Here is a 13,979-nt window from a genome sequence, read left to right on the forward strand (position 1 = left end):
CGGTTAGGGACCCCCGCTCTGATTGGCCCCGTCCTCAGCGGCGCGCGTCACGTGGACAAGGACGTTTCGCGCCAATTTCGGTTGGCCAGCTGCGTCGCCCCGCGCGCGGTCTTTGCTTCCCCCGCAGTGAGACTTGTGCTCGGCTCCTGGTGCGCGGTCCCCGGCAGCATGGCGCTTAAGGACTACGCGATCGAGAAAGGTGACGCGCTGTGGGGCGGGGAGCGGCGCTCCCGCGCGGGGCTTCCCTGCCAACACCTGCCGAGGGGAGCTGGGGTCTGGGGCAGCCGGGGTCTGTGACTGGGGACGGGCGGCCTGCGCCCGGGGCGGGCGGGCATCGGGAGGGAGGCAGCCCTGCCTGGAGAGGGGTGATGTGGTCGCGTGCCGGGGACGGCCCGGCCGAGGCCACGGGGAGGAGGGGCGCCGCAGACACAGCCTGGGCGACGTGGGAACTCATGCAGTGCGTGGCCCGGGGGACCCGGGCCTTCCCTCCGCGCTCCGGGGCGCTGGAGGATTCCCGCGTCCACTCGAGACGCGCCGGGTTCGGGGGCGGGGCTTGCCGGGCCGCTACGCGCCGGGATTGGTTGTCTTAGGCCGCCCTCCAAGCGGAAGTAGAAGCTGGCGGAAGTGGCGCTGCCCGTCGGAGGGAGTGTCGTGTGTAAACAGTGTCCTTCCGCGCGGCGGCGGCTCCCGGGGTAGCTGCCGCGGGGAGGGGCGTGCCTGGAACCGGGAGGCTGAGCGCCCGGCCGCGGGAGGCGGCGGAGAAGTGGCCCCCAGGGCCCCTTGGGCGTGCTGGCCAATCGCCGCGCTGCCACCCGCCTCGGGCGGAGGAATCCCGGGCTGTGAGGCGGCTGGAGTCCGGACCCATGTGCTTCTTTGTTTACTAAGAGCGGAAGCGGTGGCGGGAGCGGGGTGCGGGGTGCAGAGGCGGCCGAGTGGCGGACGTCCTGGCGAGAGAAGAAGAAAAAGAGTTGTGAGTTGTGCAGGTGGAAGGAGAGTTGCGAGTCGGTTGTGAGCGAGCTGAGAGGACTGAGGAAACAGATTCCTAACTGAGGCAGTGAGTGAAATGCTCTTGGGAAGCTTGGGGCAAGACTCGTTAAGTGCCCGGGACCTACGTTCCTCCCCGGGTAAAAGCAGACTTCTGGGAAGGAGCACTGCCTCCTTGGGGGAGAACTGGGTAGGCTTGTTTCGAATGTTAACTAGCTAGTTCGTCGGTCCCGTCTAAATGAAAGTGGGTTTCTGTTGAAAATTTGAAGAATCCGAAAGGAAGATTGTGTCTGAGGTATTTGGTACATGAATTGTGTGTGCTGCGCGAACATAAACGCGGCTTGCACGTGGGTGTTAGACACGGGCCGAGAGTGTGTTCTCTTCCAGCCTGTGGGTGGATCCCAGGGATTGAACTCTGATGCTCAGACTCGGAAGCAGTGCCCTTTAAACCTCACTGTGCCTTAAGACTTGCTCTTTATTTTTACATTTGTTTGTAGAAAAAGTTCGGAAGTTTCTGCAAGAGTTCTATTATGACGATGACCTGGGAAAAAAGCAGTTCAAGTATGGAACCCAGTTGGTAAGGCCCAGGGTCGGGTAGGGAAGTGGGATGGCGTGTAATAGTTTGTGCAAGGTGGCTATCAGCGGGTGACTTGGTGTTGATTGCTGTGTTGTGCACAAAGTTTTTATTTCTTTTTAGTTTTTGGGTTTTGTTCTTTTCTTAACTGTTTGAATTATGTTTATTCATGTATGTGTGGGCTCACGTGGGTATGGAGGTCAAACGGACAATTTGTGGGGGTCCATTCTCTCACTGTGTGGGATCTGGGGCTCAAACTCAGTTCTTCAGGCTGGGTGGCAAGTGCCTAACCCATTGAGCCATCTCTCCCCTTCCTGGCTCTTGGTTTTCAGAGATTGTATGACATGGACTGGCTTCAAGAGCACTCTGGTTAAACAGCTGAGGTTGGCTTGTGTGTCCCAAGTGCTGGGCTTACAAGCACACCACCATGCTAGACTGTAGTGGCTAGGAGTCAGGAAGTTCTCACTCTCCCCTGTGTTCTTTCCTCTCTGGGGATGTAGGGATGGCTGGTGACGCTAAAGCATTGCTGTCTGTTCCTTGCCTCAGGTGCATCTGGCTCATCGGGAACAAGTGGCATTGTACGTGGACCTAGATGATGTAGCTGAAGATGACCCTGAGTTGGTCGACTCAATTTGTGAGAATGCCAAACGCTACTCAAAGCTGTTTGCTGATGTTGTACAAGAGCTTCTGCCTGAGTACAAGGAGAAGGAGGTAGGTTACTGGTTTCTGACTCTCCTGCCCCACACCCCCTGTATTCTTTTCCTATCCTTCTCTCGCTTTTCCTGTCTGCTTTAGGTGGTGAATAAAGATGTCCTGGATGTTTACATTGAGCACCGGTTGATGATGGAGCAGCGGAGCAGAGACCCTGGGGCAGTCCGGAACCCTCAAAACCAATATCCTTCTGAGCTGATGCGTAGATTGTAAGTGTCTTTGTGGGTAAGGTTGGGGACTTGTTCTCCAGGACCTTGCTGACAAACGTTTTTTTCTCTAGTGAGTTGTATTTCCAAGGCCCAAGTAGCAGCAAGCCTCGAGTGATCCGGGAAGTGCGGGCTGATTCTGTGGGGAAATTGGTAACTGTGCGTGGGATTGTCACTCGTGTCTCTGAAGTCAAACCCCGGATGGTGGTGGCCACATATACTTGTGATCAGTGTGGGGCAGAGACTTACCAGCCGGTAAGTATACAGTAGGGAACAGGGAAATACTTGTCTGGGCTCATTGTTATTGAAATAAACTGTTCCGCTACTTAAAATCTTTCATTATCTCTCTGGCTGTTGCAAAAATTGCTGTGGTATTCATTTTTAACTCAGCGATTTGATCTCTCTGGTCATTTTATTGATTCTGCTTCACTCAGAATCTTTCAATGGTTTCATGTACTTTCAGAATGTCTCGTTGCAAAGCAGAAATGATTCCTGTGGTGATTGTAAGGGGCTTTTGATTTCCTGTTTCCTTTCTCTTGTCTAGATCCAGTCTCCCACCTTCATGCCTCTGATAATGTGTCCCAGCCAGGAGTGCCAAACCAACCGCTCAGGGGGGCGGCTTTACCTGCAGACTCGTGGTTCCAAATTTATTAAGTTCCAGGAAATGAAGATTCAGGAACATGTGAGTCCTGCAGTTGGTTATACAGTGGGGGGGGGGGGGTGGCTGGGTGAAGTCCTGGGGAAGAGAAGTCATCTGTAGAGCAAGCAAGCTTACACTAGAATTTTTTGTGCTTCTAGGTAGAGGGTCGAGTGATTTAATTGAAATTTTCTGGTTGAATTGGGATGAGGGTAAGAGCTCAGCTTCCCGAAGTCTTCTAATTTGGGATGGCTGAGTCTCAACCATAAAATGGGCTTCCGGAGTGAATTCAGGTCAGGTCCTTGTCTGCCTCACTTTCTCCTTGACTCATTTGTTTCTGTGTTCTGTCCTCCAAACTGCCTAGAGTGATCAAGTTCCTGTGGGAAACATCCCTCGTAGCATCACAGTCGTGTTACAAGGAGAGAATACAAGGACTGCCCTGCCTGGTGACCATGTCAGTGTCACTGGTATCTTCTTGCCAGTCCTGCGGACAGGCTTCCAACAGATGGCACAGGTGAGGGAGCTTTCAAAATGAGGAAATAGTTCCCTTTCCACCTTGCCCACCTGCTCACTCTCTGCACACCCTTAGAAAAGTAAAACCAGTAAGGCTTGTGGTTGTGGAGAGGTTCTGGTGATGGACAGTTTAAAAGGAAGCCATTCGTGTTGCTATTCTGCCCAGGGTTTACTCTCAGAAACTTTCCTGGAAGCCCACCGGATTGTGAAGATGACTAAGAGTGAGGATGACGCAGCGGGGGCTGGAGAGCTGAGCAGGGAGGAACTAAAACAGATTGCAGGTGAGAGCCGCAAGTCAAGCCGATAGTGGAGTGTTCCCCTCGCTTTGTCCTGAAGCTTATTCTTTTGCAGAGGAGGACTTCTATGACAAGTTGGCAGCTTCTATAGCTCCGGAGATCTATGGGCATGAAGATGTAAAGAAAGCATTGTTGCTGCTCCTGGTGGGCGGAGTGGACCAGTCTCCTCAAGGCATGAAGATCAGGGGTAAGAAGGCTAATGACTTGGCTCCGTGGTCTTAGGAGAAATAGTGTGGGCTTTGAGAGTACAACGGGTCTAAAGTGCTCATCCCTGTTGGTAGACAATCTGGGTTGAGCATGCCACTTAGGCTTCCTTCCCGTCTTCCAGGAAACATTCACATCTGCCTTATGGGAGACCCTGGTGTGGCCAAATCTCAGCTCCTATCTTACATTGATCGTCTGGCCCCCCGAAGTGAGTATGGGCAGGGACAGAGCTCAGTGTTTGAAACCCTGAAGCCTTGAATGCCTGGGAAGTGGCTCCTTTGTTCAGCAGTGCGCTGTTTGCTTTTGCAGGCCAGTATACAACAGGCCGGGGCTCCTCTGGAGTGGGGCTCACAGCAGCTGTGCTGAGAGACTCTGTGAGTGGGGAGTTGACCTTAGAGGGCGGTGCCCTGGTGCTGGCTGACCAGGGTGTGTGCTGCATCGATGAGTTTGACAAAATGGCCGAAGCTGACCGCACAGCCATCCATGAGGTCATGGAGCAACAGACCATCTCCATCGCCAAAGCAGGGATTCTCACCACACTCAATGCCCGATGCTCCATCCTGGCTGCTGCCAACCCTGCCTATGGGCGATACAACCCCCGCCGCAGCTTGGAACAGAACATACAGCTTCCTGCTGCTCTGCTTTCCCGATTCGACCTTCTCTGGCTGATTCAGGACCGGCCTGACCGAGACAATGACCTCCGGTGAATAAAGTACAATACCAATAGAGACAGCTCCTTTTAGCACTTTGGGCACATCAAACTATTCCTTCTCCTCAGTTCCTAGGGGCGGGAAGGTTGGGGGCTGAGGATTTCCTGGGAGGCCTGTCTGCCATACTATGGCGAAAGGGGGCCAAGAAGGGGTCCTAAGTTAGACCCTCACGGTACGAGGCTCTTAAAGAGTTTGGCCTGTGTTCTCCCTAGGTTGGCACAGCACATCACCTATGTCCACCAGCACAGCCGGCAGCCCCCTGCCCAGTTTGAACCTTTGGACATGAAGCTTATGAGGTAGGGGTAGGGAGTGAACCCAGGTCTCATTTTGTTTCCTAGCCACATAATGCAAGGCATCATCAGTTTTTTTCTGGTTTGAGGTGATGGAGCAGCAGGCTATAATCCTAGCTGCTGTGGAAACAAGACCTTTAGAGATCTGTTGGGAATGTTGCCATAATTACCCCCTTCCCCATAGAAGAACCTTCCTCACCATCATCCTGTCCTAGTGGTGAGGCAAATACATCTTCCTTGACCATGTCTGCTACTGTGGCGTAGATATGACTCATTATCTCAGTCATCTTCAAGTCTCTAAATTCTTTTTACCTGGTCTTTCTCCTTTGTGATAAGTTCAGTGGGTTAGGGCGTCCCAGTACAGGTGGATTTGTGTTGCTCTTGCTGACAAGTTGGAAGTTACTTGAGCAATGGCAACCCGTTTTGAGAAGTGTGTCAGTGATGCCCAAGCAGCTGTCCACTTCCTGCATACAATATTAAGTAGGGAATCTATAAAGCATGCCTGTGTAATGCTTTCACACAAGCCTTGTTTCCCACAGACGGTACATAGCCATGTGCCGGGAGAGGCAGCCCACCGTGCCTGAATCTCTGGCTGACTACATCACAGCAGCGTATGTAGAGATGAGGCGAGAGGCCCGGGCCAGTAAGGATGCCACCTATACTTCTGCCCGGACCCTGTTGGCCATTCTCCGACTTGCTACTGCTCTGGTGAGTGCTGTGTCCCTGTCAGCTGGAAGGCTGACCCTTGCCTACCACCTCACCTTAGGCCCTCAGGCTGCCTCCTGGACTCCCTCCCACAGCCCTGCTGGGGCTAAAGTGCTGACAGTGCAGATAGTGGTCCTCTCTGTGCTACCGCACTGTGGGTACTTGCTGCTCCAGCAGGGCACACGACACCCGTGGAGGGAAAGGCTGCTGGCTACTTAAATCCAAGAGGGGCAGACGGACTTGTTGAATTCCTGTTGTCCTAGATATATGGTCTTAGAAATCTCCACTCTGTCCTTCCCTCTTGGACCTTAGTCCTGGGGGCTCCAAAGTGCTGTTCGTGCAGGTAGTGTAATCACCTGACTACTGCTGAGCCAGCACTTCCCGAGCCCCCAGGACACAGTCTCTGATGATGATGGCCCTAGCTGAGCTCCCCAGGCTCCATTTGTCAGGATGGGGAACTTAGTGGAGTTCAGAAGGGTGTGGTCCCTCTCACAGGACAGCTGAACACCTACCGGGACTGGCCAGTGTTGAGAGGCGGAGACTTGGGCAATTGCTGGAAGCTGCCCTGGGCATTGCACTTGTCTCGGTCTGACAGTGCCGGCCCAACACTGCAGATGTGGGGGGCAGGGAGGAGTCCCCACTTTTGTTGTCTAAGTAGCAGACATGGCTTGCCCAGCCTTGAAGCTGGAGCAGTGAAGATCTTGGACTTCACTCCTTCCCCTCTGGCCCCCATCTTTTCCCTGCCTCCCTTAGGCTCGCCTCCGCATGGTGGACACTGTGGAAAAGGAAGATGTGAACGAGGCCATAAGGCTGATGGAGATGTCGAAGGACTCCCTTCTGGGTGAAAAAGGACAAACAGCTAGGTGAGTGTCGCGATGAAGATGAAATTGGGGCACTTGACTTTATTGAGCTGGTTGTTAGCTTTGTGACTTCTGCACTCAAACATACAAGTTTGACCTTGGGATTGCTATTCTGTTTGCTTAGCCCTGCACACTGACAGCTGCCACCCATGTGTTTCAGGACCCAGAGGCCAGCAGATGTGATATTTGCCACAGTCCGTGAATTAGTCTCAGGGGGTCGAAGTGTCCGGTTTTCTGAGGCTGAGCAGCGCTGCATATCACGTGGTTTCACACCAGCCCAATTCCAAGCAGCTCTGGATGAATATGAGGAGCTGAATGTCTGGCAGGTCAATACTTCTCGGACACGGATCACTTTTGTCTGATGACCAGCTTTTGAGGTTCGCCGTTTTGTCTGATGACCAGCTTTTAAGGCCCTGCTGTGCACCCCCAGAGCATTCGCTGGATGCCCCGAAAAGCAGATCCCATTTTCCCATCCATGCTGCACTTTTTGTTTGTTAATAAAATGTTTTGACTTTGGGCTTGGCTTCTGTTAAAATGGCATTGGGGAATGGACAGACATCATAATTCCAGTAGAAATTTCTATTTGACTTTGCCACATGTAAGTGACTGGGGTGTGGCAAGGACTTGATGGAGCCTTCTCCCCTGGTACGTGAGCCTTACCATGGTAGTGCCAGGGTGAGGGCCAAAGTCTCCGGCCCACTCATTTCTTGAAATACTTCCACTGTGTGTTCACCTCTTGGGAGGGAGGTGAAGATGGTGTAAAAAGTAGCACCCACCAGAAAGGACTTCAGCGGAGGGTTCACAGGTGGGCTGAAGTGGAGACCAAGTGGTACTTTGCAGCATTCATGGGAACAAGGGTTTGAGTTATCCATAACAAGGATGGGCTTGGTATCCCTCCCCATCATAGATTGGGGAAGCAGACATTTGTCACTTCTGTGGGTAGGCCTACGTGAACTGACATCACAGAACTACAAGCAAACAGGCAGTCCTACCACATTCTGCCTATCTAGACAAGTGTCGCACACCTCAAGTCTAAAACTTAAAAGGAGCACTGATGAATGGACTCTGCCTCTGAGCAGGGCTGCTTTGGGCTCCAAGTTGGAGAAGCCAGTGTGGGGCCTGTTAGGACAAAGCACTGAAGGGCTGCTAAGGGGCTGCTCTTTTATTAATGACAGTTTCTCTAAGGGGAATGCAGCGCCCAGACCAATGACAGTTGTCTGAGCCCTGTACATCATCCCTTCTAGAACCCTCATCAGAAAAACAGTCCCCGCATTCGCCTGCCGATGCCTTGTCGGTCATAGAGGACGTTGAACTTGTTCACAAACTGGTTCATCGTGTTGCACGTTTTGGTGATGGTGCCGAGGTAGGCCATGAGCCCCACGTCATTGCATTGCTGGGAAGAAGAAAAAGAACCAGTTCCCCAGGGATCTCTCACATTAGGGCCAAGGACAACTGAAGCTGGTGTGATAGTGTGAGGCCACCTCCCCAACAGGGGTATTAACACTCACATCATAAAAGTCTGTCTTGAACTTGTCTGTGCTGAGAACCGGAAGACAGTGGCACAGGGCGTAGGCCTCTCGCAGGATCTCATGGTTGAAGGGGACCTCTCCTAAGGGTACAATGAGGCTGCACTGATGTGGATGCTGTCACTTCTCCAGGAGGGAGAAAAAGTGGTTACAAGTGACAGGCACCTGTCCTACCTGCTTCAGAAGCCTTGACATACTCTAAGATGAGCTTCACGCGGCTATGCAGCATCTTGATGGCACTGTGCTGAGCGATGAGGTGTTCAGCCACTGCAGGGGATGCGGCATGAAGGCCGGTATGTGACCACAGCCACCCCACACTCACCTCCAAAGAAGAGTTCACCTCCCTTACCAGTGGAGTTCTCCCCACTGCCTGTCGCTGTCATCCGTGCCACATGGTCTACACCGATACGTTCAGCTTCCTCCGTGGCCAGAGTGTACGTGAGCTCAGCAAACAGCATTGTGGCCTGCCGAGCGAAGGATTCCCACGAGGGGCGTCAGAATCGGGAAACGGGCAGAAGGCTTGTGGGGAGAGCACTTGCTCAACTCTGAGGATCTGACTTTAGGTCCTCAGAACCCACAGTAAGCTAGATGTGGTAGAATGCGGGTACACCCAGCTCTCCTACAGGACAAGAAGTGGGACACAATCCCCAGAAGGTCCCAGGCCAACCGGCCTGACCACAAGAGGTCCCGTCTCAAACAAGGTAGAAAGCTAGGATGGACATCCAGGGTTGTCCTGTGACTACACACGTGCACGGCATGCACGAAGCAGGCTAAAAGCAGGATTGAAGGTTGCAGGGTAGGTATTACCTCTCCATTGATTATATCGATGACAGACTCAAAAACGCTGACAGGAAGCTGTAAGACAGATGGAGACAACTCTTACTGAGAGCAAATGCACTTGAACTTATGCACGTGCCAGGCGGGCCTCAAACTCACAACCCTGCCCTCAACCTTCTGAGTGCTAAAACTGATGACAAGTGTGTCCCCACACTTGGCTCACCTTTTCTAATTTTCCCAAAAACATACCCACCTTACATACAAAAGTGCCACTTAAAGAGATGACATCGTACAAGTGATGGGTAAATAGCAGCATGGTGGATATTTAACTGAAGCATTCTCTAACGCAGATGATGTCACAGAGTGAATTATAGCAGATCATAAGGATCAAAAGCAGGCATAGTGCTAGATGGGGACCAAGGTCAGCAATACTCACATCTGTGTGCTTGGTCATGGGATTCAACTTCAGAAAGAGGGGACTCTCAATTATCTCGCATACCTAAAAAGAAAGAGAAGGCCCAGAAAAAGTCGACCTTTCTTCCTCTGACCTTGTGCTCTCTTCCCCACCATGGACACACTTGAGCCCGCGTACCTGCTTGTGGACGTGGATGTCGGAGGGGTCAGGCGGCCCCCCTGTGGTATACCAACCCAGAAACTCCAGCTCCTTGAACACCTGTTTAACTGGAGAAGGGGCAGAGGAAACGATCTTTCTTTAAACCTCTCTTCCTTAAGTTTCATGGGCCTGGCCGATCTTTTTTCCTAGCCAGCTCTTCCCTCCCTCCTCAGATTCTGGCTCAGTTTGGAGTAGCTACATCTTTCTATTCTGACATCGCTCATCCTTTACTTGCCGAAGATGACCTTCTACTTCTGATCTCCTGTCTCCACCTCCTGGTTTATATGAGGACTTAACTCTGGGCTTCCTGCATGTTAGGGCAAGCACTATACCCACTGTCCTACACCCCCAGCACTCTTATCTTAAACTTGATCTTGGCCAAAAGGACGAGAATCGATGCACTTTTATCCTATAAACCAGCCCAACCCAACCCCCGCTCCCCCAAGTCCTCCCACGGCACTCCGCGTCCCCCACCCACTTCTAGTCCCCTCTCACACTGCTCCTCCTTGGTGTAATAGTACTCCTTGTCAATGATAATCTTCTCCTCCACGGTGTGGGACAGCAGCTCAAAGGAGTTCATCACTTCGATGTTCCGCCCCTCCTGCTTCCCGATCAAAGCCCCGATCACTGAGGGGAGAGAAGCGCACCAAAGATAGGTGAGGAGCGGGCATCCGAAAGCCCCTCCCTCCTAACACCCCCGGCTCGGAGGTCAGGGTGGATCAAAGCCGGCGGAGGCTAACCAGGGAGGGGTGGGAGGCAGGGAAACGCGACTGGAGGCGGTCTCCAGAGGAGGGCTCGAGACGCACCCGCGACACTCACCCTGCATAGGCCGCCCCTCCTGGGAGCGCATGCGGATCCAGTGGTCGGAGATGTTGAGGATGACGAGGGGGTGAAGAGCGACGGAAACACTGCCCGTCACCCCGGAGGCCATCACGCTGGGGACTGTTAAAGGCGGAAGGAAAACACAGCGGGTGAAAGCTCGGGCCCACACATTCTCCCCTGGACACGGGAGCCGGGGACCCGCAGAGCCGGGCCCCCGTCCATCCCTGCCCGCAGGTTATCCCGGGAGAGATGTCGCTTCTCCCGGGTTTAAGAAGTACTCAGGAGACTCCGCGAGGGCGACGCCAGAAGTCGCTCCGCACAGCCCGTTACCTGCTGCATCCACCTCCATGCCGCTGCTGCCTCCGCTCCCGTTCGCAGCCGCCGCTGCCGCCATTTTCCCCGCGCCCGCCAGCCACGGCCCGCCCCCTTCCTTCCCGGCTTCCGTCGGCGAGCGGCGCGTGCTCAGTCTGTGCTTGGCGCGGCTGGAAGGCGGGGCGTCTTGCCAGTACTTGGCAGTCCTGGATGTCCGAGAGAGCGCGCGTGGGTTGTGTATCTGAGGGTGACTTCGCGCTTTGATCCTCCTGCCGTCACCTCCCAGGTGCTGTGGTTACAGGTGTGCACCAACCAGCCCTGGCATCTTATGCTCAAAGCACAGAGATTCTTGATCGCTAGGCCTTGGGTTAGCCAGAAGTCACTGGAGAGGAGGGCTGTTAATTTCCAGGGCTCAGTGGGTGCATTGTACGTACTGGAGACAGAGAAAATTGCAACCAAAGGAAAACAAGGCTGTGAGCAGGATATGGAACGCAGTTTATTCAAGATATTAAACTTTCTCGTGTTGCACATAATCTGTATGCAGGGATTTGGTCACTCGCTTGATTGTTGAGCTAGAACCTCACGGTGTGGCCCAGCTGGCTGGGAACTGGCTCTTAGAGCAGGCTGCCTTCAGACTCACAGAGATCCGCCTGCCTCTGCTTCCTGGGTGCTACGATTAAAGGCGTGTGTGCACCACCGCCTAGCTTTTGTGTGTGTGGCCGGGGGATTCAAACTCAGGTCCCAACAGGTTACTCATTGAGTTACCGCCTCAGCTGTGACTGCTATTAAACGGTCTAGCCGATTCAGTGGCAGAGCAACCTGACTCCTTACACAACTTTGTAACTGCTCCTGGGAGGATTTGGGGCACCCAGTGGGATGGGTGCCAGGTGAATCTGAGGCCACACTGGTGTGGGTATCTGCTGCTTACTGGCATAGCCTCTTCAGTAATTGTCTTAGGATCCCTATTGCTGTGAAGAGACACCATCACCATGGCGAATCTTTTTTTTTTTTTTTTTTTGGATTTTTGAGACAGAGTTTCTCTGTATTGTTTTGGAGCCTGTCCTGGAACTCACTCTGTAGACCAGGCTTGGTCTCAAACTCATAGAGATCCACCTGCCTCTGCCTCCCGAGTGCTGGGATTAAAGGCGTGCGCCACCAACTCACTATGGCGAATCTTATAAGGAGAACATTTAATTGAGGGGGGCTCACTCACAGTTTCAGAGGCTCAGTCCATTGTCATCACGGCAGGGAACACGGCGGTGTGCAGGCAGATGTGATAATGAAGTAGCTGAGAGTCCTCCACCTTGCAGGCAACAGGAAGTGGACTGACAGTCACACCGAGGGAAGCTTGAGCAAAAGAGACCTCAAAGCCTGCCCACCCGCCCACTGGCCCAGTGACACACTTCCCCCAACAAGGCTACACTTTCTAATAGTGCCACTCCCTTTGGGAACCATTTTCTTTCAAACCACAATAGTGATCAGGCAACCTCATAGAAGCCCCCAGCACCTTTCCACAGTCAAGCAGTCGTGCAGAGGACTCTAGCCATCAAGCTGCCTCGGCAAACCTCGTAAGAGAAGCCTTTATCATGTGCGAGTGTACCCACAGGGAAGGTGGACTGTTGTGGTGCTTGAATAAGAATGACCCCCAATAGGCTGGAGACGTGGCTCAGAAGTTAAGAGCACTGGCTGTTCTTCCTGAGATCCTGGGTTCAATTCCCAGCACCCACATGGCACCTCACAACTGTGTGTAATGGGAGTTCCAGGAGACCTGACGCCCTCACATAGGCATACATGCAGGTAAAACGCCAATGCACATAGAAGTAAATCTTTTTTTTTAATGCCCCCCACCGACTCATATATTTGAATACCTAGTCACCAGGGAGTGGCACCATTGAAAAAGATTAGAAGGATTAGGAGGTGTGGCTTTAAAGGCAGAACTGTGTCACTGGGGTTGGGCTTTGGGGTTTCAAAAGCCCATGCCAAGCCCAGTCTCTCTCTTTCTCTCAGCCTAGGGATCAGGATGTAGCTCTCAGCTACTGCTCTAGTGCCTGCTGCTGCTACTCTCCCAGCCATGGTGATAATGGATCGACCTCTAAAACTATAAGCAAGACCTCAACTAAATGCTTCCTTTTCATAAGCGTTGCCTTGGTCATGGTGTCTCTCCACAGCTATAGAACGGTGACTAAGACAAGTGTGTTTCCTAGTTGGATCAGAAAGTGAGGCTAAGCCACCTGCTCACATAGCCAATCAAGAGTATCTGGCCCACAGTGCAGGCATTTGCTTACCAGGCACGGCCACTGAGGTGCGTGTCTTGACCAGTCATGGCCTTGCTCCAGTTCACAGCAGGGCTTCCGCTAGGGGAAGGGCTCCCTGTCTGTCGAGGTGGAAACGACTGACTGCAGGTTCATACACAGCCCTGTGGGGCCTTTGGCAGCAGAATATCTGGTAGCCACTGTGTGGTACACAGGTGGCACCGAGTCCTCAGAAGCTTGGGGAATCATCTGCAATCTTACGTAAGTGCCCCGGTGTTGGGGAAGTCTTGTGCATTTGTCAATAAAGCACTGTCTGGCCAATAGGGAATCTAGATAGGAGGGACTAGGAATCCAGAAGGACTCTGGGTAGGAGAAACACAAGGAGAGTTCGAGATGTAACGCCATGGGGTAGGAGGCCTGGAAACTTCTCCGGTAAGAGACATACATAGATTAACAATTATGGGGTAATTACTTAAGTCAGAGCTAGCCAGTAAGAAACAAGCAAGGCCAACAGCTTCATAACTAATATAGCCTCCTGTGTGTTTATTTGGGACTAACGCGGCTCTAGAACCAGGCTGGCGGGAAGGTTCCTCTCAAAGAAAAAGCTTCTCTTAACACCCCAGGCCTCTGTTGAGTGCTCCAGATAGCTGACAGAAGGTCAGTTTGGCTAACTGCGAGACAGAAGTGCCTTTGGTCAGGGCAACCTGGGCAGTAAGGGGAAAGAGTTCAACAGACGCTAGTTAGGGACTTAAATTGCCCCATTCCCAGTGGCTTTGGTTACTTACAGGAAAATAAACATTGGGGGGTTTTTATGCTATAAACTTAGAGAGGTTACCATTAGAAGAAAAACAAGACAAGTAAATGTCAACAGTAACAGCAATTTAACACTGTTTTTAAAATGCCTAACATTTGTCTAGGGCCCAAGGAGAACTAGGTGTCCTTCATCAGTCTCAGAATGAATTTTGAGATGTAAGTAACACGTAGGAG

General features: G+C 52.6%; 2 protein-coding genes across 3 annotated transcripts; one reads left to right on the forward strand and one right to left on the reverse strand.

Moving 5' to 3' along the window:
- Positions 1-43: 43 nt before the first annotated feature.
- On the forward strand, positions 44-7,206 carry Mcm7 (minichromosome maintenance complex component 7). Of its 2 annotated transcripts, none has more exons than XM_005080434.4 (15): positions 44-199; positions 1,482-1,561; positions 2,105-2,269; positions 2,354-2,478; positions 2,550-2,730; positions 3,020-3,157; positions 3,477-3,626; positions 3,792-3,906; positions 3,977-4,108; positions 4,250-4,333; positions 4,435-4,828; positions 5,048-5,131; positions 5,665-5,833; positions 6,584-6,693; positions 6,851-7,206. In XM_005080434.4, exons 1-15 carry the CDS (start codon positions 169-171, stop codon positions 7,050-7,052), a joined length of 2,160 nt encoding a protein of 719 aa, XP_005080491.1. In that variant the 5' UTR covers positions 44-168; the 3' UTR covers positions 7,053-7,206. The 2 variants fall into 2 exon arrangements, with proteins under 2 accessions (XP_005080491.1, XP_040587227.1); XM_040731293.1 differs by lacking the exon at positions 44-199 and adding an exon at positions 711-1,054.
- Cops6 (COP9 signalosome subunit 6) lies at positions 6,707-10,905 on the reverse strand. Its single transcript, XM_005080437.4, has 10 exons — positions 10,759-10,905; positions 10,426-10,548; positions 10,102-10,233; positions 9,586-9,674; positions 9,430-9,492; positions 9,024-9,071; positions 8,566-8,680; positions 8,391-8,483; positions 8,199-8,299; positions 6,707-8,083 (listed from the first exon to the last, which is right to left on the reverse strand). Exons 1-10 carry the CDS (start codon positions 10,820-10,822, stop codon positions 7,943-7,945), a joined length of 969 nt encoding a protein of 322 aa, XP_005080494.1. The 5' UTR covers positions 10,823-10,905; the 3' UTR covers positions 6,707-7,942.
- Between the last annotated feature and the right edge of the window lie 3,074 nt (positions 10,906-13,979).

The sequence above is a fragment of the Mesocricetus auratus genome, unplaced genomic scaffold (genome assembly GCF_017639785.1).
Source record: "Mesocricetus auratus isolate SY011 unplaced genomic scaffold, BCM_Maur_2.0 Super-Scaffold_100025, whole genome shotgun sequence".
Taxonomy (NCBI): domain Eukaryota; kingdom Metazoa; phylum Chordata; class Mammalia; order Rodentia; family Cricetidae; genus Mesocricetus; species Mesocricetus auratus.

Bases quoted from the DNA above. Each gene is read 5' to 3' on its own strand.
- Cops6 (XM_005080437.4), bottom strand. From the start codon at position 10,822: ATGGCGGCAGCGGCGGCTGCGAACGGGAGCGGAGGCAGCAGCGGCATG. The intron at 8,681-9,023 runs GTAATACCTACC...TTCGCTCGGCAG, and splicing joins TCGATATAATCAATGGAGAG to GCCACAATGCTGTTTGCTGA. The intron at 8,300-8,390 runs GTAGGACAGGTG...TTGTACCCTTAG, and splicing joins TGTCAAGGCTTCTGAAGCAG to GAGAGGTCCCCTTCAACCAT.
- Mcm7 (XM_005080434.4), top strand. From the start codon at position 169: ATGGCGCTTAAGGACTACGCGATCGAGAAAG. The intron at 3,627-3,791 runs GTGAGGGAGCTT...TATTCTGCCCAG, and splicing joins GCTTCCAACAGATGGCACAG to GGTTTACTCTCAGAAACTTT. The intron at 5,132-5,664 runs GTAGGGGTAGGG...TGTTTCCCACAG, and splicing joins TTGGACATGAAGCTTATGAG to ACGGTACATAGCCATGTGCC.